This window comes from Corvus kubaryi, unplaced genomic scaffold (genome assembly GCF_017639235.1).
Source record: "Corvus kubaryi isolate FWS band 111438036 unplaced genomic scaffold, C.kubaryi_AGA036_p1.0 37398, whole genome shotgun sequence".
Taxonomy (NCBI): domain Eukaryota; kingdom Metazoa; phylum Chordata; class Aves; order Passeriformes; family Corvidae; genus Corvus; species Corvus kubaryi.
In genome coordinates this window covers 28,057,315-28,082,081 of record NW_024581137.1, presented here as the reverse complement: position 1 = coordinate 28,082,081, position 24,767 = coordinate 28,057,315, and the positions used below count along the sequence as shown (strand labels likewise).

Genomic DNA, 24,767 nt, shown 5'->3' with positions numbered 1-24,767 from the left:
TGTCTAACTTCTCTCACAAGATACGGTGAGATCACATGTGCTTTTGTTCCCTTACCCCAGGTTTGCTTACTACTACGTGGGAATTGGCTTTGCTGTGTTGATCCTGAGCATCATCCAAGTGTGGACATTTTTGGTTGCTGCTACAAGGCAAACAGCAAGGATCCGGCAGAAGTTCTTTTTTGCAGTGCTCCATCAGGAGATGGCTTGGTTTGATACTACCCAAATAGGAACACTGAACACCAGACTGACAGAGTGAGGGCTCTGCTCCTTTTTTACACTACACACACCACCAAGGATGGCATTTAAAAGAAAACTGCCATTTATTTCAGCAGAATAGCCTATGAGAGTTAAAAAAACAAAAAACAAAAAATTCCACCAAATCTAAAGTGTGACATATTACAGCTCAAAGTGAGAAATTAATTATCCTTTTCAGCTTCATTTGTGCAGTTTGTGACACGTGCATTGGAAGGGTTTTTTTTTTCCCATGAACTGCCTGACATTGGCTTTCTAAAGTCCATGAAGTACCTGTCAGCCAGGGTTAAACAAACAGCTCTGCTGTCTTCACCTAATTTATGAACACTGAAAGCTGACAATTAAATGGAAATGAGTTTTTACTTGCATCCAGTCCAATCTCAGGCAGTATCCTATCTAGCCAGTTAAAAGTCTTTGGAGTTTTTCCACAAACTTAAATAGATCTAGGGATGAGGACTGTAATGCCCATGTGCTATGGGATCATATATGTGAACACTATATTCTTTTAAATATTTTTTCTGGATTTTATAGTAACTTTGGACACAGGGACACAGTTCTGTGCTGAAATGTGTACAAGAAGCTTAAATGAAACCACTATCAACTCTAATATCTGTATGTTCTGGAAAGAGAAAACAGGGAAGAAAATTTGTATGAAAAATGGAGGTTATTCCAAATAATAGAATGATGGAATGGAGGTAGTTCTTCATCTGAGTCAGTAGCCAAAATTAAGAACATAAAATGCATCAGAGAGCTGAGCAGAAGAAATTATTTAGAGATGGTCATGTTGGGGGAAGAAGCTGCTTGATTGTTTACTTATATTGCTCCATTTGGATGCCGGATGAGGAAACTAGGTCATTTGTGACCTAGTGACATGGCGTAAAAACAGCAGAGAATGTTGAGAATACAGAAAATGAGTCCTTAAAAATAGGAGGTTTCTGCTGTGTTTTGGCCACAGAAGAGCCTAATGGTACAGTTCAGTAGCTGTGGTTAGAAATTTCCCTGTGTCATTTAGGAAATGGCAAAGCTTCTGACATGAGAAAACACAGCGCGAAAAGAAGGGGGAGGGACTCACAAGGAGAGGCATTTTAAGCTAACAAATCTTTTTTTAATTATTGTTATTTAAAGTGACATCAACACCATCCGTGAAGGCATCGGAGACAAGATCAGTATATTCCTGCAGTTTTTTTCCACGTTTGTGTCAGGGCTTATTATAGGATTCATCTATGGCTGGAAGCTGACACTGGTGGTTATGTCAGTCAGCCCACTTCTTGCTGCATCGACAGCAGTTTGGTCAACTGTAAGTGTGTGGGGATTCACAAACAAAGAAACCAGAAAACCCTATAACTCTTATGCACAGGAAACGGAGAGAGAATGGGAGAAACCTAATGTGGTTTCTAAGTTGGGGGGTTGGCCGCACACTTACTTTGATTTCTGCTCCTTCTGTAGCCTTTCTTTGGGTTCCCAAACACACACTTTTAAGTCATGTTCCTTCTGTCTGCATATCCTGTCTTCGTACCATGTGACAGGAGGGTAACCTGCAGCAGAGCATCTTTCTGGCACAGAAATTTCCTCATGGCAAGCACTGCGGAAGCCCTTGCTTTTCCCTCCTAGCACAAATACCTTTCAACCTCTTTCCATCTGCACATGCATATATCACATATCTTGCAAGTAATCTACCAAGTTTCATGCTGTGTACAGAGTAGGTCTAAACAGATACATACAGCTGCTGAAAACCAAAGTGATATAAATCAGTGAAATGGCTGGAGAGGTTTCCCTTTCAGATAGGAAAACTTTTTCCCCTCATTCACTGTTTAGCTGCATTAATATGGGTGGCTCATACTCCTGAGTGGCTATTTATATATGATTCTATGGGTTTTTTGCTATCTGAAGCATTACAAATAAGCTAAGAAAAATAATGTTATAGGCTGCCATGTGATTGACCTTCTTACTTCAATATCTGCTGGTGTTCTACTGTCTGAACACCTCAGACACTCGCCAGAGCAGCTATGGCATACCTCCTTCCACTCTTCCTAGTGTAGTTTGTAGGCTGTCCTCAGCTTGGGAGGAAAGTGGATTGGTCAGGAAGTTCACCTGATATTTGTGTAGCCTTTGACTGTAATAAGGAGATGATGATAAATTGAAGTCTATTTGAGAGAAATTCAGGGTATGGGGAGGAGTTGACCCCCACTTTAGTAAAGTCTGATCTTGTGCACCTTGTGTGATTGTTCTTATTCACCAAGACAGTGTGTGTATTCTTTCAGTAGGCTGCAATAACAGATGTTTTTCAACTTTTCAGCTCCTGGCATCCCTCACTGCTAAAGAGCTGTCTGCTTATGCCAAAGCAGGAGCTGTGGCAGAAGAAATTTTGACAGCAATCAGGACTGTTGTGGCTTTCAACGGACAGCAAAAGGCATTAGAGAAGTAGGTTTTTCAAAAGAATAATTGTATTTAAAATATGGAAAGGGGATTTAGTTGTGGATTTGTTTTGTGAGGATATTTTTTACTTTGGAGGGGCAGAGGGATGAGATTCTCCTTAGTGTCATTTTGTCTTTCCCCTCAGTGTCATTTGTCTTTCTGTAAGTGGACAAATCACCTGAAAACAAAGATGTACAAATAGACCTAATCAGTAAATATAGGCTACTTTGTGTTGTCACTGCAGCATAGACGAAAATTTCTCCTTTGACTGAGATCCGGAGTTGAACTGAATGTGAAAGTGGTGGGAAGGTTATCTTCACCTATGAGTCAGACGAAACAAAGCATGCAATCAGTTGGTTATCTTCTAGAGCTTTTGTGCTACTGCTCTGATCTTTGATTACTGAGCTTATTTTTAAACTGCACTGGATAGCAGCCTTGGGTAAAATCGTGCCACTGGCTTTTACAGTGATTTGCAACTTTAATGATTTGCAAATTATCGTGTAGTTGCCCAGTGTTGGCCCTAGTCACACATAAAAGGTGAAAGGATTGTGGCTGACCACAAACTTATTGATATGCATGTCAGATAACTCAACAAGCATAAACAATAACTTTTTGTATACAAATACAAGGCCTCGCTGATTCCATGCCGTTGGGAAAGGCAAACCAGATGACCTGATTCATATGCTCCATGAAACTCTATCTTTTTCAACTCATATTTGCCTTGGTCTTGTGCAAAATTTTTAAGGTGGTGTCAGCCCTAGCTTAGGGTCCTACAGACTGTTCTTCCACTTGCTGCCAGGGACTGAGCTCTGACTATCTTATAGCCCTGTCTTCTGCTTACTGGGGTTTGTTCTTAAGATACAACAGTATTAAGACTGCTTGAACAGTAAAGGCAAAAAAAGCCCTAAGGTGACCTAGATCATTTGTCACCCCTCCTCCCTATCTTTTACAATTACCAGTGTCTGAAAATTAAATGACAGGAGCTGTTTCAAACTACTTTGTCTAAAGACAAAATAACTAAAACCTGAGTAAGGCCTTTCCTTTTTATGATTGACCAGTCAGCCTCTTCCACAGCTCTACCTCCATTTCATGTAAAAAAACCCAAGCAAACATAGTGGCTTTCCTAGGAACATCTTCCACTAGGGACGAACTCCTACCAGGGAGTGCATTTTTCAGACAGAGGATTGTGACTCCTACACAGCTCTTGAATGCTGAACCGAGGGTAAGGAAAAACATCCTTTCACTGCACAGTGCCTCCACTGACTGCAAAAGTTTATTCATGAAAGGGATCTTCAGTCACCTTTAGTTTCTGGCTGGGGCTTGGCTTTTCCTCTGTATTTGAGTGATCATGTGTATTTATCACACTGCTTAAATCCAGTACTCCCTTTTCCTGGAAGACCTATGATGCCTTTGACTCAGATAAAGGGCTTGGTTTTAAGAGCACAACCAAGTCAAAATATTTCAATATTTTTGACTAACAAATGCTGCACTGGTGGCATCTTAGAAATTTACATGAACAAAATTAATGCAGTTTTTTAAGGTTGTTTCCCAGCTGAATGAATTGCATGTCTTCATACAATGGGGTTGTATTTTATAGAAAATATGCTTTGGAAAAAGAGTGCAGGCTGCTGGCCATGTTGCTTGCAAGTAGAAAGCTACACTATTCCTAGGCTACACTTTGCATAGTAAGCTTGAGTAAATGAAAGCCATTTGCTGAAAACTATAGAAGAATTAATTAATTTGAACCATCCTTAGAAGAAATAATTCTCTCACTGATCTTGTCAGTCTCTATATTGACCTTCTGTGTCCACTAGTTTCCTATATGTTAATCAGTAAACTGACCTATGGGAAAGATATTTGACATCCCAGAATGGACAGTAAGAGAACAATTCTGCAGTCAGAGGGAGCTCTCATTTATCTCCTTCCCTAGTGCCTGGGGTTGTTGGGGGCTTTTATTCTGATTTTGCTTTTTTTAAATGTGGAAGAGTAAACTTTACCTCTGGTAGACAAGGTGGCTAAAACCTTTCCAAGATTTCCTTTCAGGATTAATGGAAGCAATGGATTCAAGAGTGCTATTGTGTCTTCCATTATGATAACTAAGTCATGATGCTTAATTGTTTTCTGAATGTCTTCCATAACGGTATGCCAATATTGTCAGCATATGTCAGAGCATATTTATTCAAATTAATTACATCCCTAATAGTCCTCTGTAAAAAAAAAAAAAAAAAAAAAAAAAAACAAAAACCAAACTGTATTCTCTTTCAGATTTTAGTTGTTTTGCTTAAACAAATCCTGTTGATTAAAAATAGGGCACTGGGAAATAACCAGAATGGCATGTGGTACTTGTCAAATTAATGCTTTCCTTACCCACTTTCAGATATGATGCTAACTTAGAGATGGCTAAAAGTGTTGGAATGAAAAAATCCATTACCACTAACACATGTCTAGGTGTTTCACAATTTTTCATCTTTGGATCCTATGCCCTTGCATTTTGGTATGGGACCAAGCTCACTGCTGAGGATCCACATTATGACATCGGCCGTGTGTTAATTGTAAGTACAGCAATGCAGCTTTGAAAAATGTTTTGTATCTTCAGGGAAAGTTATGCAAGTGGTGTCTCTGTTTTCTGCCATGTGCTTGCTAAATCAGCTGTTAGAGACTCACTTAGTATAAAACAACAGAAAGGTACTCATCTTGTATAGCTTTTGATATAATAAGTTTGATTGTCTTGGACTCTATTTGTAAGGTGGGATGAATAACCTAGAGCCGGTGGTGAAATCTTTCTAGAGCACACGTGGGCACGGGTGACTGTGTAATCATTAATTGCAATGCTGCTCTCCATCTCCCACAGGTGTTCTTCTCTGTGCTTGTTGGAGCTTTCTCCCTGGGCCAGGCAGCTCCCAACCTGGAGAGTGTGGCTAATGCACGTGGGGCTGCCTATGAAGTATATAAGATTATCAATAAGGTAAACATCTAAGTACATAGACTAGTAGCCTTTCAACCAACTTAACTTTCACTCCCCCTCCTTTTTTTTTTTCCCTTGAGAAATGTAACAAAAGCGCTCTAAAGCTCCCAAATCATCAACTTCATGGATGTTTACCACAGAAACACATAATATTTTCGTTCATCTAAAAAAACCCAGCCTCTTTATTTGTTACAGTGAAAGCTGGAAAACCTGATGTGTCTGAGATATATCGTTGAGGTTTTTCTCTAATATTAGACTTTCAGCTCCAGTGGGAAAGCAGTATGACACTATACTAATTTTTAAAAATGCATGTATGCACAAATTCAGCTGAGATGGGGTTTATTGGGAAGGGGGAGTTGGTGAAGAGGGGATTAATATTGCTATTGAAAGTTATAATAATAATCTGTAATGCTGATGTTGCTATAAAAAAGGTTTTACTCATTATTTTCTTGGTCTTGCTGTGCTATGCAGCAATTGTATATCTGTGTGTATAAAATACTTTAAAGCAGGACTAAAAAGTTCATGGAGAAATGGCTACCTCATTCTTCTTGATGTGAGTATAAAATCCTTCTATGCAGATTACTGAGGGCCACTGTTTTGGCTTCAAAAGAGTGCAGTTAAGTTCTGCAATTACAGATTTTCTGCTATGGATTTTGTTGCATTTGAAAATGTACTGTATTTGTCAAAGTAGAATTCACAGTTTGATGTTCCCCCGTATTCACCATCCTGCAAGTAAAATGCAGCAGCTCTGCAATGATGTACTGCAGTGTAAACCAGGAGATGAGAAAGTAAAGAACGATATATGTAGCAAAAATAATGGTTGCAAAAGTGAAATAACCACCAATTTATTTTACAAACCTCTTTCCAGAAACGGCTCATAGATAGCAGTTCTAAGGAGGGTTACAAGCCAGACAAACTCATAGGACAAATTGAATTCAGAAATATCCATTTCAGCTACCCTTCCAGACCTGATGTTAAAGTAAGTGTTCTGTTTGGATTACTGTACTGAAATTCCTCAGCCTATGTCCATATTGTCTAATCTTGTTATTCTTGATTGCAAAATGCATTCCTGATTTGGGGGATGTGGCAAAACTTTTCCTTCAGTAATGCACAAAGACAAAGCTCTAGATCTACTGTCATGGTCTATCTTGTTCTCTTCTGCAGGAAAAATCTAACATGTCTTGCTCCTAGTCTGAATTTCTGTGAACAAGAACTTTGATAAATCAAATAAGATTTTTCAAAATCTTTCATTCAGACTTCCAGACTTTAAGCAGTTAAACCAGAAAGTTACTTTTTTTTCCAGTTTCTTGCCTCTTTGGAGTTATGATATCCTGTGCAAAAAATTATCAGAGATAGACTTTCAGTACATTTGATAGCATATTGTTGTAAACTTATCATCCTAAATGTACATTTGGAAGTCAAACATTGTTTTGGGCATATGTTAAAATTGCTGTTCAATAAACTGTTGTCCCTGTTCTTTGCTAGTTTTGTTTCCATTAGCGTCCTGTGTACATCATGTTATGGTGATTACTTTTGTGGTGATACAGCTGATTTGACCTCTTTGCCATATTCTTTTATAATTTTTTGAACACCTTGATAAAGGTAAAAGTTTCTTACTTGATGAAGAAAATGGTAGAAACAGGTATTTCAAATGTCAACAATTAACAGCTTGACATGCTGATCTAGTGGTGAGAATGGAAGGTTTATTCCTCTATGGCTGTTTCTTCAGGTGGCTTTTCACAACTCAGACATCTGAGGTCTGTCCCACTGTGTATCAAATCTGTTTCCAGGACACTGGGACAGCTGGAGGGCAAACTCAGAGCTGGGCTTTCTCCTTAACTGAATTTTGTACAATGTATCTTCTATCACTCTTGGCTCAGAAATCTGAAGGGACAGAGCAGAGTCTTCATCTTTCTTCCTAAAAATCCTTTTCAGGCTCATGAGTTATGTTACGGGCCAGCACACCAAATGGCAGGGAAATAAGACATATTTCTCATCTTTCCCAAATCTGAGTCAGCATCTCGCCCTACTGAGAGCATCAATGTTATTTAATAGAGCCAAAATAATTCAGCAAAGCTGTGTAGAAATTACCCAGAATCTCTCAAGCAATTGATGCAACACAGCATAATCTTCCTTGTTCAGGTTAAACCAATTCAAAGAGATCTAAGGACTATAGTCATTGTTAGTTTTGATTTTAAGATTTAATACCTTGCCTGATGAAAGAGAGTTAGAAATAGCCTAGTATGTGGTAATGATTATTTGTATCTGGAAGTATTATGATATCCAGAATATAGTTCATTCTTGAAAATGCAGACATGGGGATATCAGCTTCCTGGGGCTATAAAACTGGGTGGATGTAATACAGGGAGAGGAATATTGCAACTATTTTAATCTCTCATTGCAAAAACATGTGTAGGCAAACTTATAAATCAGCCTGGTATAAACAAGGAGAGTTTCCATAGCAGCCAAGTATTTTGGCAACTACACAGCATTACTTGTAATGGCATGGACATCTTTTGAGGTAAAATGTTCTCTAAATGTGAAAATAGCAACAAAGATATCATTAATCTATAACTACTCCCCAGGCTGCTGAGGCTGTTAACAATAAAGAATGGGGTTTATTAAGGGCTTTCCAGCAGTTTTACCTTGTCAAAACAGCCGTTTATATTTTAAAAACAGAAGAAAGCAGGCTTGTTTTAGTGATATCCTTTAGCATCTGAAAAATAATTTTCTGTGAGATTCATAATTAAGTGTTATGCCATGGAAAATGGAGGACAGCAGGAGAATGTAAGACCCCAAGCCTGCTACCAGACCACACAAACTGGGGAAAATGAGCTATCAAGTTTGGAGTACTGTGCCTGTGTCTATATTAGTTTGAGTGTGCTGGGGAATTTTCCCAGGCACTGGAATGCAATGGTCTATGCAAGGGAACTCTTAAAATGTTTCTTGGCATGAACTTGGCCTGTTCCAGTTATCAATCTTCTCAAAAAATTCCCAGGCTTGGTTTGGTAGGCAGAGGGATCCAGGGACCATTCCCAAAAGGCAGGTTGCATGTAGCCATCCTGTTTCGAAGGCCAATAGATTTCTCAAGCATAGGTGCAGTTTTTCCCTGTCAGTGCTCCAGGATATTCCCAGGTACAATCAACTTATTGATGTTGCCATACCTTCAGACTGTGGCCCTCACTACTGCCTTGGTAGCAATAGCTACAGTTACCTTGACAGGCTGTTCTCTAATCAAACTTGTTAAACTAAGGTATACTTTTTTTTATTTATTCACAGATCCTCAAAGGTCTAAACTTGAAAGTTCAAACTGGGAAGACCATTGCTTTAGTTGGTGCCAGTGGCTGTGGCAAAAGCACTACTGTTCAGTTGCTGCAGAGATTCTATGATCCTGACCAGGGAGAAGTGAGTGTCTGAAAGAGAACTGTAAACAGTCAGAGCTATTAGAACATGCACAAGTTTCCCATATTGACTGAGCCTTGTTTATTATTTTGACTGAATTTGAGCACATATCTGCATAGTTCATATTTCCACAATTTCAATTTCAGATGAATGATCCTCTCTTGTTGGCCTGACTTCACTATTCTGCTCCTTCTTACAGTACTGTGTCACACATAGCAAATGCCACAAGTCTTTGAATAGACTTGCAAGATCTGAATTTAAAATAATTATCAATAGTTCACTTTTAAAATTCCCTAAAATTTTTAAGCAAAGCACAACCCAACAATGTTCTGCTGTGTTTTACTTCCTTTTCATTGAATATAAGCTAAAACCTGCAGAGAGCTTCCCTTTTTTAAATGCTTGTTTTCTTGGCTTGTTTTTCACTGTTAACCCACAGCAAAAGTTTCCATCATTACACACTGTATGTGTTTTACCACTAAACACTAAATCCAGTTAGTAAATGGTAAATACTTCCCACCAGAAATTTCCAAAGCAAAAAATTGAGACAAGAGAAACAATGTGTTTTTAAGAAAATGTGCTTTTTACTCGTGATATTTGAAGAATGCTACTTAATAGTTCCTACTGCTAGTTGAAAGTAGGTAGACATTTCAAATATTAAAAATTGAATTATCAGTATATAAGGTACCAAGACAGCTGTTATCAACACAGTTTCTTAAACTTAATGTTTCTGTGGCTATTCATTCCTGCCTCCATGACTCATTTTGCTGTGTCAATGCCAATGTTCATAGGACCACACTGCAAATTATCTAGGTTAAAAATAACTTTCCCTTTCCTCTTAGTCAACTTGAACTCTCTTTGATCTGGTGTAAAGCACAGCCACAGAGACAATTGTGTAGCCACAACTGTGAAGACAGCAAACTGGCATCGGGACATGAGAATCATGTAAAAAGCGTCCAAGGAAGCTGGAGGATTAAGCCAGCTCAGATAGGATGGTTATTGGGGGAACACAAAAAAAAAAAAGCTCGTGATGTCTTCTCTGTTTATGTTGCTCCTCATAATTCTCCAGCTTGTGCAGTGGATGGAAAAACTGCTGTTGCAGCTTCTCCCCCAACGTAGTTTTCTATTAAAGACACTATTTTTTTTTCTTGACCTTCTAGCTGATACTTCAGTCAAGTAATAGTAATTAATTGCTTTATTATAAACAGAGTACATTTCCTCGACTTCTTTGATGCACTCTTTTCCTCTCAGATTACCTTAGATGGTCGGGATATTCGGACCCTTAACACAAAGTGGCTACGAGAAAATATTGGCATTGTGAGCCAAGAGCCTGTTTTGTTTGCAACCACAATAGCTGAGAACATTCGCTATGGCAGAGAAGACATCACTGATGCTGAAATTGAGCGAGCAGCCAAGGAAGCCAATGCTTTTGACTTTATATCTAGACTCCCTGATGTAAGTTCATGAACTTATTTTGAGTGTAAGAATGAAAGGTCCATTTTAGGTTGGTGTCCTGTTTCTGAGAGGCAGAGCATGGGAATCCAAGTTATACTACAACTTCTCAAAAGATACTTATTACCTTCAGCAGATTTCAGTTTAGAGAGTTTTTCAACTAGATTATTGTGCCTTTGGTTGCTCTCAAAGGACTTGTGCTGAAGTCTGGGAAAAAATGTCAACCTCTTAACTCAGGAGAAAGGAAGCTTCACAGCTTCACAGCCATCCTTACCCATCTCATGAGGCAGGGAAGAGTTGGGCTTTTAAAAAGAAGAATGAGAAATCCAAAGCCCTTTGTACAAAATCCAAAGCTGTCTGTACATTCACAGGAAGTGGGGGGAGTGGAAGAAATAAGTATGGCCTGAGCTAAGACCCTTCTTAGCAGCTAGAAGCTTGAACCCTCCCTCTGCCTGAGATTCCTGGCTTTGAGCCCTCTCTTAGCAGTAGGTGCCTTACTCCTTTCAGGATGAGGGTGGGAAGCAAGGTCAATCATTCTAAACACATCCTCACAAATGAATAGTATGTTCTTCCCTTCTTTCCTGAAGTTAAAAAAATGGGGGGAAAGTGCCCACCTGGGATTTGATTTCAAATCCTTTTACTCCTTTAGAGAGCTTGACCCCCACCTCTCAAGAATTTCTAGCCATTTCTAGCTTGTCAGTCTGTTCCAAGGTTCCTTTTTCTCAGGAAGAGTTATTTTATCATATTTACTCTTATATAGCTGTTTAATAAAAACGACACTGGACTTTGAGATTTGCCACTTTGCAGTAAGTGATACAGTCAGTAGGAACCAAACCATGGCTCCAAGGGGGGTGTCTCAGATTCAGAGGAGGCACATTTCTGCTGTGTCCCTATCACTCCAACCCTTTTGGAAAGGTAGGCAATAATCAGAAAATATAGAGATGCCTGTTACAGGCTTGTCTTGAGAAACCCCAGGGTTTGGAGCACCGAGTGAGCAGTAAAGATCAAGTCTTTAAAGAACCATGTGTTCAAAGTTTGGCAGGTACCACATGTGGTGCGGGTGGGAGGGTTTGGCTAAGAGCCAGTTGGATGGATGTCCTTCCGTGTTTGCTCTGCACGTGCTCAAGTCAGCTGGAAGAAGCTACATCTTCTACAAGTGAGTAGTTAGGGTTGCACGGAGAAATGAGGATTTGAGATGTCTCAGCTTCTGTTCTGTTCTCTCCTTTCTCAGAAATTTAACACCATGGTGGGTGAAAGAGGGGCTCAGCTGAGTGGAGGACAGAAGCAGCGAATAGCTATTGCCCGTGCCCTAGCAAGAAATCCCAAAATTCTTCTTCTGGATGAAGCTACATCTGCATTAGATACTCAGAGTGAATCCATAGTGCAAGCAGCTCTTGATAAGGTAGGACTCATGTTAATGAAGCTAGCAGCTTCCATGAAAAGGTGAAACAGTGCTTAAGAAAAATTAATGTACAATTTTCAGTGCAGGTTTCCATCAGAATCAAGGACATTGGAACATAAAATTTGGATGGATGTTCCATTTCAATGTTTTAACAGGGAGTTTGAACTATCAAAAATTTAATTGAAAATCATGTTAATTTGTTTACAGGTTTTGGTTTTGCATTATTACTTATTACGAAGACACTTAGTCATGTGGAACTGAAACTTAGGTCTCCTGCACTCCCTTTCTCAAATCATAATTGTTCATTTGCTGGTCAAATATTGATTGCATCTTATCATGGCAAGATATGAGGGCAGAATGGCCCTTTCTAGGTAGATTAATAGAAAAGTATATTTCTTTTACTGATATTCCTAGTATTTATTCCTTATTGAATAGTTGCTTCGTAATTTTCAGAAAGCTCTTGGGATTTAGCCATTTACATTCTTTTCCTGCTTTTAGCAGCCCCACAGCTCTAGGGTGAGTGCTGCTGCAGAGCAGATGTCAGAATTTGTACCCATGACTGTGATCAGTACACAATACCTTCCTCACAGCCCACCTTCATCAGCAGTTTCCATCAACATATAGTGGAACCCATAGGCTTTGATTGAAAAAGAACTTCATGGTTGGGCTTGAATGCGTTTTCTTTTGTCTAATATTTATTTTAATGTATTTTTTAGAATGAGGTGAAAAATTCTGCCTTTCATTTCCATAGTTATGCAGAGAGATACGAATTACTAGTATGGCTCAAGGGAAATACAGACTTGTTATCTTCACTTGCTAGTCAGTTTAAATCTGAGGTAAAGTGCATTTGTTTGTTATATTCATGTTCTAGTGATATTAGTATTGCGGTAACATGTAGATGCAAAAATAATATTCATATAACCTAATTTCTATATCAATCATACAATTGATGCAGACTTAACCCTAAAAGATTGCTGCTTTAGATGTAATTTAGCTTTCTTCTGTGTCTTTGGTTGTTTTTTAAAATTTTATAATGAAGTACTTAGCTTTTCCAGAAGGTTATTGCTTCATTTAGTGCATAACAGAGAGAGGTCATTCAATTAAGTGGACTCTTTCTCATCCTTCTTCATGTTCTCAGAACACACCAAAATGAACCCTGAATCATAAGTTAGTCATCTTTTCACAGCTTTTTGATGTCCATCAGTGTAGTCCCCTAATGGGATTTCCAAATTGCTTTTCAACATCCCTGAGTGGAAAAAGTGGTGCTAATATTGTTCATTATTTTTACAGCTGAGGAGCAGAGATACTAACCTCATGAATGCTCACTGTTTCTGGGCATTCATGTTCAGCTGCTAGTAGCCAGCTGTTTTTCAGATAACTTTGCATCCTTTAAAGCATTTTGCTAGTTCTGATCACAGCTCCCAGCTACGATGGTGAAGGCTTTGTGCATTAGGACAGAGGCATAAAAACCACACTGTGGCAGACCTGCTGTGACAGGCTGTGAGTGACTTGCATCAGGTCCGTGAGAACTGAATGGCAGGTGTAGGGGAAGAGTTCAAATCTCCATGGAAGCCGTCCTCTACTGCAGATGCCATCATCATCTTCATGTCCCTGTTCCTGTGCCCATACGATGCACAGCTTCCGTAGCAAGAAACTTCCAGCAGGTTCCAGGACCACAGAACATCTTTGTTGCATGAGGTCCCCTTGGATCTCTTGTCCTGCCTTCAAGTCACCATCTGCTCCAGGCATCAGGGAGGAGGGAAGCCAGCCTCTCCAGCAGTCACAAGCTGGCCTGTGGTCATTTGCTGCATGAGGGCTGTGTGTGCCACTGGTCTGCGTGAGGGAGCTGGAGAGGGATGGAACACACAACCTGCCGACTGAGACTTCAGCAGCTCTTCCTGCCAAATCCCAGCAGGATTATTGTCAAATCAGCTTGTTTCAAAAGGGAGTGGCCCAAATCCATTTTTGATGCCAGTTTGTTCTTCTGTTCTTTCCTGTTAAGTCTTGTATGAAATTATGCTGATGCTGTACTTCCAAAAAGTGCAGTATATAAAGAAAATATCTGCTCTTTATATATTTGCTATCCTAGCTTTGCTTTCAGAAAGATCTAGCTATTCTCGCAGCACTTCCCCCTTGCGCTTGCATGCACATGGAAACACTTTGTTACAACTTTAGCTCAAACAGTTCAAGTTTTATAAAAAGTCAAATAACAAATAAACTTTCATTATGGTCTTGAATACCTGTTGCCTGTCTGAAAAGATTAATGTGGCTTTCTCTACCTAAATTAGTCAAACAAACTGTCCTTGGACTGCTAAACAAGGACATGAAACCAGGAAAAAAAGTCATCTTTGCTTTTAAAAGAGAATTTTTTTTTAATTTTGATTTACTTCATGTTACAAATGACTGAAATAACTTTGTTTTATTTCTGTCCTATTTTCTTGCACATAATAATTGTAACTGGGTTTTGTGTGTTTCTGTAAGGCTCGGGCTGGACGTACCACCATTGTGATTGCTCACAGACTGTCTACCATCAGGACTGCTGACACTATTGCTGGATTTGAGAAAGGCATCGTGGTTGAACAAGGGACGCACAGTGAACTGATGTTGCAGAAAGGAGTCTACTATTCCCTTGTAATGCAGCAGGTAAGGGCAAATTTATTTACTTTCTTTCTCCATTTCACAGAGTTGTCAAATGATGGTTGGTGGAGCCATTTTCTCTCTCTGGTTCCTGCATATTGTCCAACTGGCAGCTGCTCAGTTATTCTAGTCTGGGCACAGACACAGGCTTGGAATCCTTGGGGGTTTTACCTTTAAGTGTTTCATATTTATGCAATCCAATATGTCAAAAACATAAGTGAGTTTAAGGCACAGACTGCATAATTATGGCATAACCACAGAGGTGTTAGATTCCAGGTGGATTCCATAGGCTTCCTTAAAGAAAAAAGGGGAAAAAATCAGAATCAAATACTCTACTGTTCTGCCATTGCAGACTGAAATATATATGGCCTATAGACAACAGTAGTTACACAAATGAAACAGCAGTATTCATGAGGAAAAAAACTACTTTTCCTTCTTTCTGTTTAAAATGCCTTAACTGTATATCCTGAATTCTCACTAGGGTTGTAGCAGTGATGTTCAAGATTATGGCACATCAGAAGATAGTGAAGTCACAGAAGCTGAGGAATACGAGGAAAACATAAATCCTGTGGAAGAGCTGACTCTTCAAAATAATTTTGAAGGATCTGTGATCTCAGGAAGAGGCAGCATTCGAAGAAGATCCAGCAGATATAAGAGCAAGAGGAGTTCATCTAAAAATCCCTTTGGAAAAAAGAAGAAAAAAATGGAGGTGGAGGTTGGTATTAGAACTTCAGTTTCTAATTTCAAAGATAAGATGTAAGCATAAACAAAAAACACATAACCTGGATTACTTTTAGAGAGCTGGCTGCCATGCAACTTTTACTCTGGTGCCACTGCAGTCAGCACTCACCAGACTGAGCATCTGGGGATAATCATTTGTCTTAACAAAGATCTTCATTTTAACACTACTGAGTCAGTGTGAAACTGGAAAAAACTTTTGCTATTGATTTGTCATGCTTAGTACAATTATTATTTCAGTAGTGTTGATGTTTTAATTCTATCTAACTAAAACTAGTTGTGAGATTTCATTTGCAAGATTCTTTACTCCCTGGTACTTACTGTTGCAAATATTCCTGGATAATGTAATCCCTGAAAACCCAAACTGAAGGCGCCTTGGAGTATCATACTACATTTATGTCAAGCAGAAGAAAAAAGAATCAAAACCCTAACATTTTGAAGAGCTTTCCCACTAAAAGCACCATTACTCTCTCTGTTTTAGTATGTGTTTCAGTTCTGCAGGGTTTTTACAGATAAAACAACTTAGTTGACTCATGGCATACATCAATAAGAGTCACATAGGAAGTTCAGGTTTTAGGAAAAGGAGTTTGTTTTGTCAAAGTTGAGTAAAACTTGCTGGTATCAATAGAGCAGAGTTGTAGTGCATTCTGGATCAGACTTTATCTAAGCAGCTCAACAGGGACTTGATTTTGTTTTCTGTTTTGTAGTACTTTAACTGCAGATTTTCTTTTTTTTTTTTTTTTTTCATGAAACGTTTTGGAAGAGTTGTTTGGTATATTGAGGTTACTTGGGTTTTTTGTTTAGGTTTGGGGTTTTTACCTGATTTCAGGACCCTTGAAGTAAAGAAATATAAATTCCAAAGTAAAAACATGAATCCTTCTAAATCTATGGAAACTAGGATCCCATCTGTAATAAGCAATCTGACATTTTAAAATATTTATGAAAGCCTTAATATATTTTTTACCTACAGATAGTCCTCCTCACTAAAATATATCTTCCAGCTAATGAATATTCAAATAGCACAAAGGAACTGGATTCATTCCTATTATCATATAAAAAGTCATGTAACTTCAAAAGATACTTTTTGGCTGTATATTAATACTGTTTATGACCTTAGAGGAAGTAGTGGGTGTTCATGCTCAAGAATACAATATTCATCCTATTCAGAAAAAAATGAAGTTGAACATCCAGCAGATGTAATTATTTCAGAGAAATCAGCCCACTTCTATAGCTGAGGCTTAGCCACCCTCATTAGCATCTGAAACACAGGATAAAATAACCAGGAAGCAAGAGCAACTTGCTTGTAATCCTGACTAATATTTTGTCTCCTTTCTAATGTCTTCATTATTTGTTTTCTCTGAAATATCCTTTTGGAGGCATAGGCACTTTATTTAAGTGGTAAAGCAGGACAGAACATTTTTTGTGCTTTCAAAGCAGAAACAGTCTAACTGACTCTAACACATGCCTCTTTCCTGGTTTTGGTAATGATTCATTGGATATAGTTTGCCAAAGAGAAAAATGACCTCTCTACCCAATTGTTCTATGGCCAGCCCACTGGCATTTTGCTGAACTGGAGGGATCTCTTCTGTGCTCTGAACAGTGAGACTTTTAGTTCTTTATAATGATTGAAATGTTAGTTGCCATTCATGGTGACCAGCCCTATCTGACTTCAGTGAACTGTCCTGGCCCTTCTCCCCTCAAGACTTAGCCTTTTATTAAATTTTTTGTCCCCAAATTTTCACAGTGCAGTTGATGTTCTAGAATATGAAACAGCAAAGCAGTAAATCTCCAGCATGTTTGCCTCATCTGAGTGCACAGAGAGGGCTTTCAGCACTTTACCAAGATAGTTCACTGCCCAAAGCCTAATGAACACCCAATGTCTGGGGAATTTTGTTCTGCAACTTTCCAAGGAAAACTTGCAACTTTTTGCCGTAGGAAGAAAATCTCCCTGCTGTGCCTTACTTAAAAATCCTGGCTCTGAACAAACCTGAGTGGTTCTATGTACTGCTGGGAGTGATTGCTGCCGCTGTCATAGGTGCGGTCCATCCTGCATTCGCTGTTATATTTGGAAAAATTATTGGGGTAAGTTTTTTGGGGTCTTTTCTTCTTTTTTTTTTTTTGGGGGGGGGGGGGGGGGGGGGGTGGGGGGGTTTTTTGGGGGTTTTTTGTTTTGCTTGTGGGTTTTGTTTTTTGAGGGGTTTTGGGGGTGTTTTTTAGTGGTCTTTGGTTTTTCAATTTGTTTGGGTTTGGGGGTTTTTTTTGGTTTTTTTTTTTTTTTTGCAACTGGAGGTTGCAGTCCTGAGCTTTCCTCATGATCAGCCACTCAGTTCTTCCCATGTAAGTCTCTCAGTGGGACTGACTTCTATACATCCAGTGAAAAATGTAGAAGGGACTCTGGAAGCAGAGCGTGGTAGAACTGCATCTGACTAGCAGAGGAAAGGAGGAATATGGATGGATATGGGAGAACAAATTAACGCAGTGTAGGTTAAATGGAAAGCTGGGGTGTCTACTGGGTCCTCAACAGAAAATTGACTGAAGACTGATTTTAGGATCCAGGATACTTGCTAGAAGAAATTAAAGTAGACAAGCTTCTTGAGATGAAGGCTGGCTTATGTAATGGATGCTTGTCTATGTACTCATTTTTGTGGTTTTTTTCTTTTCATAGGCTTTTCAAGAAAGAGATCCAGAAAAAAGGAGTAAAAACACTGTGCTGCTTTCTTTAATATTTCTTTTACTTGGAGTGATTATCTTAGCAGCATACATAATCCAAGTAAGTGTCACTACACTGAAATTTTAAAAGCCCTGAATTCTCCAGCAGGCTGCAGGTATAACTCATATCAACACAATCTGAGAAGTAAAACAACAATCAGAGCTTACAAAAATATGCAGAAGTGCCAGGGTCTTCCTGGGATATATAGATTTAATGTTAATGTTTACCTAAAGACGTATGTCTACATTTGCTCTTGGTTTAAATAATCCACTGAAGGCAATGTTAATTCAGCATGATTTAAATCAAAGTTGAGGGTCTGGCCTTACAGTCAAAGTTAATACTGACATTTCTCACTGACTGTAAGAGTCTATAGGCTCTTGCCAAAATAAGTAGGAAGCAGACTCGCTCTTTCCATTGCAGATGGAGCTTTTCATACCATCAAGTAAATTCCACCATTTGCTGTCCTCATATGACTGCTTTAAATCTTGCAGGAAACACTTAGTGCCCATTGATGTCCGTGTCATAAAATCCATCAGTATGACTGCTGTGAGTGGATGTCTCTGGACACAATCAGGGTGGGGAGGCCAATCACTAGACAGGCTGATTTATCTTATAGTGCCATTGTCTGTGTGTGCAAGGTTGACCAGAGAAGTTGAATCTCCCTTTGCTTGGGTCATGATACAAGTATGTAATATATAGATGCCTTCTTTGCCATGTGAGAAAATTGAGTTTCAGGTTCAGGAATGTGAACGATGCTTTTCCCAGGATATATATATTTACTGTAGGGAGGGGCTATAAGTGTGACTGCTTTTGTTGTGCTTCTTGGTGTGATTGCTTTTGTTGTGCAGATTTATAAACAGAATAACAGCATCAGATGAGAAAATGTGACTCTTTTTCCTCCCCCAGGGATTCATGTTTGGGAAGTCTGGGGAAATGCTAACAATGAGACTGCGCTCTTTGTCCTTCAGAGCATTACTTCAGCAGGTACGAATGAGGCAGTTAGGATATCAAGAGAGCAATGGGTGTAGACAAGAACCTGTGTCTCCATAGAAACACCTGAAAGGGACTAGAAGAAAGTAAATTGGTGACTGGAAGAAAAAAGAACCCTACCACAGCCTTTGCAATAAAAAGTCTTCCTTTCCATTCTGTGGATACAAATCCTTTTGGGTCCCTTCCAACTCAGGATATTCTATAGCTGATGGAATAGGTAATTTGTAAGAGAATAGTTAATCTCTTCAGGCCTGAGGAATTTTTAAGTAAGTGGGGGTTATAATAAAAGTTTCTAAATAGGCATGTTCAGGAAAACATTGCGGCCAATAACACTTTGATTATGAACAACTAGGTGTCCACAAAAGAACAATGCTTTTTAGGCTTTTTCTTTTAGTTTATTTGGAAATGATGACTACAGAGAAAGAATACTCAGTTAGCCATACTTTTTTGTACTTTCATGTAAGTTTTTGAAACAAAAATCAATGTCTTTTCTTGAAGGAGATTGGATGGTATGACGACCAGAAAAATGCTGTTGGTGTTCTGTTAACTCGTCTTGCTACAGATGCTTCCCAAGTTAAAGGCGTATGTTGATCCTTTTATGCGTTTTTTAAATATCTTTTTCCTTAAAAATATTAATTGCAACTGGCAAGGAACTCCAAGATTATTTCAGAAAACAAAGTAGTAAATCTATCCCACATACTGGCATATGCATTTACATAGCATGCTACAGATACATCGGAAATGGTTTCCCAGATGATAATATACAAGAACTACCAAAAATCCAGTAGATGTTCATGTACCTTTCATGTCCCTCCCTGCAAATCTTTAAGCTAAATATATAATAATTGGTAGGTCATTTCACCATGCAAAGTGAATTCTGCATATATGCTTGGACCATAGTCATTGGGCCCCAGGTTTTTAAACCCCATTATGGTGTAAAAGCTTACTGACCTCAGTGAAGAGAATTCTTCTCATTGCCACAAAATATACTTCACAAACAGTAAGAAATAGACCAGAATACTTAAAAAACCCCACATAGGGCAATGATCTACAAGGAATCTCTAGGGGTCTACTCAAGAAGCTGGTATGGGAGAGGTGGCTGCTGGACACTGACAAGAGAATATGGCAAATTCTGCACAGTTCTTCCAACTGCTCACCTCATCAGCAGAACTTGACAATCTGCCAAACATTTCTTTCTTCCCATCTCTTTGCGGGGGAAAAAAATCACTGCAGGATTTGTGGGGAGAAGTTTACTAGTGTCTTTTTTTTCCCTTCATATTTGTACATCACTAATCCTTTAAACCCTACATTTTTCAGTCTCCATAGGTTTTTGTTCCTCTCTGGCCCTCTTTCATTATGGGCTTGCAGGGATAAAATAGTCTTTGACAAAATGGAGTCATCTTCATCTTTTAAAGTTTGTTTGCTTCAGTGGCAATGAACTGTCAGGGCAGTAAAAAGGAGGGGTGCACACAGTTCCCTAACTTCAAAAAACAGCTAAGGGCATGAACGGGTCTCCAGTGCTATTGCGTTCTCTGGAGAGCCAGAGCTGTCAGTAAGTCAGTACCATGCCTCATGCTGCACTGGTTGAAGTTTCCAAATCCATCTTTATGTGCAACCCCTAGAACATATGGCAACAATTCACCTTGGCATTGGTTTAATTATTAATATTTTAAATTTATTGAGCCAGAAAAGTCCTTTAAGGGCAGGAAAGTCTTTGGCAAAAGAAAGAAGAATATTTGCTTCCCACCCAAGGATTTTTGTTTTTACCATCATGCCAAGTTCTGGAAGATGAACTATTTCCATAGGGCTGTTTGTAGAAGTTTTTTCTGAAGATCAGAGCCCACCCGGATGCTGGATGTTAATCAACTCTCATTTTAAAAAGTTTTTGATGAAAAGGTTATACAGGCTGGGAGGAGGTGAGAATTCTTCAGTCAGAGTTATTTCCTACTCATTATCCCGCTGAGATAAAACATTTCTGCAGGGTGGCCAAATTCAGATTTCTTTTCTCTAAGAACCCAACCCCAAGTGCAGCAGTGTGAGAAGCTGAGGACAAATATTTTTCACCATGTTAGTGTGGTGGGTCTCAGTGGATGGCTGCTGTTAAAACCAAGGCCTCCTTGCCTAATGCTGGACATCTAACTGCCAATTTGCCCTACAGTGGTCACAATTTTCTCTACCTTAGGTAGTGTGTGAAGTTCCAGATACATTTCATTAAACAACTGTCACATCTGACTCTCTACATTAACACCTCTTGCAGGCCTCAATGCTGGCAGGTATGAGGAATCTCTAGGAATGGTTATAGAAGTTGGTACATGATGTCCAAACACGTGATCATGCATGGTTTCATTTACCAGCCAAACTGTTGGCCTTGACTTACAGTAATTGGAAGTGGTAATTTGAGCAACAAAAAGAAAAATCTAATGACATATATTTGGGGGGTTTCTGGGGTTTTGTTAGGCAACTGGAAGCCGTCTTGCACTGATGACTATGACTGTCTTTACCCTCGCAACTGCCATCATTATTGCATTTGTATATGGCTGGCAGCTGACTTTGCTTATCCTGGCCTGCATTCCTTTTATTGTTGGTGCAAATGCTGTGAGTGCTAGCTCTATGTCTGGTCATGCTGCAGAAGACCAAAAAGCTTTGGAAGAGGCTGGAAGAGTAAGTTCTTCAATTTTAACTACAGAGTTCTGGTGTGAAATAACTTTTAAGGACAACATTGTAAGTTATATTATAGCTGACTCAATTATCCAAGATAAATGAAGGGTGTTGAGGGGAATGTTTATGTATCTTCAAGAAAAGCAAAGCGCAGATAACACAAAACACCTGCAAGATGGACTATAAAAATGCATTTGAAAGCCTCCATAGTGGATTTCTGGGCAGTGGCAGCTGCAGCAGAAGCAGCCCCTGCCCTGGTGCACCTTGAGCCTAAGGCAAGCAATGGGGCTCTGCACTACTCTGCTGCAGCCAGAAGTGTTGCAACATTGATATCTTTTTATTCTATCATAAAGGCAAGCCATTAATGTGCTCAAGAATTTCAGCCTTTGTTCACCTGGTAGTGGTCGTCCAGGAGATGGAAGTAGTCCATGCAAAAAGAGCAAGCTGTGTCCAGAGGACTAGTGTTTGTTCCCATTTTATTAAATTGGGTTTAATTCATGAGGGCCACAACCCATGGGTTAGGGAAGACACTGCTGGTGAATAATTGCATTGCTCAGGACTTTCCTTTACCTTGATCCCTACTCTTAAGCAAGCACTTTCTGATCTAAAATAATAAATGCTAGAAAAGAAATCAAGTGTTCAGGAGATATGTTGTAGATTGCAGTTGTAAGGGATCACCTGTTATTTGTTTAATCTCTTTGTTTAGATTTCAACAGAATCAGTTGAAAACATAAGAACTGTAGCTTCACTGACCAGGGAAGAAATATTTTATGAAAGATATATTTCTAGTTTGAACCGTACATATAGGTGGGTTTTTTTCTCTTTAGTAATTCTTTCTTTGTACACTTCAGTCTTTCATATTTACTGTAAATACCTTTCTTGGAATATCCAACACCCAAAAGACTGGTAAGAATATTAATAGCTGTTCATATAGCTGTAAAATTTGTATGGTCCCTATATTTTTATATACATTAAGTGCAGAGCGAAAAAAACATTGCAGGATTTGTCTTTTATTATGCAAACACTTTATAAACTGCATTCCCTGCATATGTGTTACACAATATTGTGTTTGCCTACAATATAGGATATATGTTCACTCCATTTCAGTGTATTGCACTGATACCACTTAAGAACTGACAGTTCCACCACACCCTTATAACATAAACCAGTTTTATTCCTCTCATATGATTTTGAAACCTTGAAAAGAACTTTGTATGTTTCCCTTGTTTGATCTACTATGTCCCACTGACTTGTCTCCAATGAAATGCATTTGAATCACCACGGCTGCAACATTTTTCTAGCTCCATTTTACTTAAATAAAATAGCCCAAAATCTAAATTGTTTTTAATGTAAAAGAAAGAATTGAAAATTATGTATTGCACAATCTGTCCTCAGCCAAAATAATGTTAAAATTCAAGGTCTGGTGAACTGCAAAGAGCCCAGATTTTGGCAGGACGCTTGCCTGGACTGTCACAGGTCTGATTTACAGCTCAGACTAGAAAGATTTCCTCTTCCTCAGAGAGCACCCTAAACAATGAGGACAGACTCTGATTCGATGTGTGTTCAATTAGCAACACAAAATGAAACCTTTCCAGAGGGACAGATTGAGAAGTAGCGTCATAGTCTGAATCCCTGTGGGGATACTCAGCAATAGGTCCCCACTCTGAATTGGGATGAGCTGGGGGAAGCCCACAGGCAGCTCTTAGGCCAGGCTGGATCCTGCTTGTTTTCTTAATAAAATGGGTCATGTGGGGCAGTTATTAACTTATTTCATTTTAACTAACTGCTGTAGTGACCTGCCCTGCTATAAAAGCAAAGAAACGAGATTCAATTTAACATAACTGTGGATGAAGGATTTCATTGCTTTCTGTCCTAAGGGCAGCTCTGTGTCATGAGGCCAGGGGCTCTTAGGGTCTGGCAAGGGTTGTTTGTGAATGTGTGTGTTGTGGGCCGATTTGTTGTGTTTTTGGGGGTGAGCTGGATTCCTTGAAAATTTTATTCCAGAGGTCTGGCTATCCCCCAGCCAGTGTCTGCTGTTTCTCTTTTACAAATCATTTATGGAGAGTTTCTTCTTTTATCAGAAAATCTCTGAAAAAAGCCCCTTTCTATGGATTTACCTATGGAATAGCTCAGTGTTCAGAGTACTTTATTAATGCAGCAGTCTTCAGATTTGGGGCATGGCTCATTGCTAATTGTCTGACCAACTTTGAAAATGTATTTATGTAAGTATACTTTATAAAAAGTATAAAAGATCAGAATCAGTACACAGGATAGCGATTTCAATGCATGCAAATTAATTTATCAAATTACAGAGGCAATGGGGCATGGGAATTCAGGAATTTAGTCTGGTTGGGAGTGTTCTTTGGGCATGAGGGCTGTTTTGGGGAAGGGTGCATATTTGGGCAGAGAAACAGCAAGAGTGAGCAGCAAGCTCAACACACCTACTGTGGAGAAGCTTTTGCCCTTTGACTTCCCTTCCAGGCAGAGGGTGTTACAAAGAAGTGATATGATACCACTGTTCAGCTCTAAAGTAGCTTTGGGAACAAGTTGATCTTCCTAATACTGGATGATGTTTTGGAGTGTGAGGAGCTCCAGAAATATCATAACCGAAGGATGCTAGAAAACAGTAGGAAAAGAATGCATTGTTCTACCTGGAATGAATCATGCTTTGTCCTTTGCTTTTTAGAGTCTTCTCTTCTGTCATATTTGCAGCTATGAATGTTGGTCAGTCTGCTTCCCTGGCACCAGACTATGGCAAAGCTCGAATGTCAGCCCAAAGAATCTTTAAACTTTTGGAAAGAAAACCTCTAATTGACAGTTACAGTGATGAAGGTGAAAAATTGGTAAGGGTTGGTGGTATTTTGGATTGGGGTGTGGAGGGATACTGGAGATTTGTTTCTTTGGGTTTTTTGTTTTGGGGTTGTTGCTGTTTTTTGTTGTTTTGGTTTGGTTTTTGGTTTTTTTTTTTGGAAGGAGTGTTCTTTTTTTTATCTAGAGAAAAACTGTTGTAATAAACTAAATTAGTAATGATGTATTATCTGCAATTGTATTCACAGTTTCATATTTCTTAGGGTGTCACAAAAGGTAACTCAATTAGGATGACCTAATTGTGACCTGAAGGGAGCCTACAAGGCAGATGGTGAGGGACT

General features: G+C 39.1%; 1 protein-coding gene across 6 annotated transcripts in view; it reads left to right on the top strand.

The window, feature by feature from the left end:
- Window positions 1-24,767, top strand: part of ABCB5 (ATP binding cassette subfamily B member 5) — a 34,662-nt gene that overhangs the window by 3,928 nt on the left and 5,967 nt on the right. For 3 of the 6 annotated variants that reach the window (XM_042043995.1, XM_042043994.1, XM_042043997.1), the window contains 19 exons: window positions 61-252; window positions 1,378-1,549; window positions 2,549-2,673; window positions 5,045-5,219; window positions 5,519-5,632; window positions 6,501-6,611; window positions 8,912-9,037; window positions 10,283-10,486; window positions 11,715-11,885; window positions 14,367-14,528; window positions 15,004-15,237; window positions 17,196-17,342; window positions 17,926-18,030; window positions 18,877-18,954; window positions 19,459-19,542; window positions 21,418-21,621; window positions 22,325-22,425; window positions 23,700-23,840; window positions 24,305-24,461. In XM_042043995.1, coding sequence (XP_041899929.1) covers window positions 61-252; window positions 1,378-1,549; window positions 2,549-2,673; window positions 5,045-5,219; window positions 5,519-5,632; window positions 6,501-6,611; window positions 8,912-9,037; window positions 10,283-10,486; window positions 11,715-11,885; window positions 14,367-14,528; window positions 15,004-15,237; window positions 17,196-17,342; window positions 17,926-18,030; window positions 18,877-18,954; window positions 19,459-19,542; window positions 21,418-21,621; window positions 22,325-22,425; window positions 23,700-23,840; window positions 24,305-24,461 — 2,803 coding nt within the window. Of the gene's footprint in view, window positions 1-60; window positions 253-1,377; window positions 1,550-2,548; window positions 2,674-5,044; window positions 5,220-5,518; window positions 5,633-6,500; window positions 6,612-8,911; window positions 9,038-10,282; window positions 10,487-11,714; window positions 11,886-14,366; window positions 14,529-15,003; window positions 15,238-17,195; window positions 17,343-17,925; window positions 18,031-18,876; window positions 18,955-19,458; window positions 19,543-21,417; window positions 21,622-22,324; window positions 22,426-23,699; window positions 23,841-24,304; window positions 24,462-24,767 lie in introns of those variants that run through there. The other 3 variants (XR_006018597.1, XR_006018596.1, XR_006018598.1) reach the window with 2 other exon arrangements.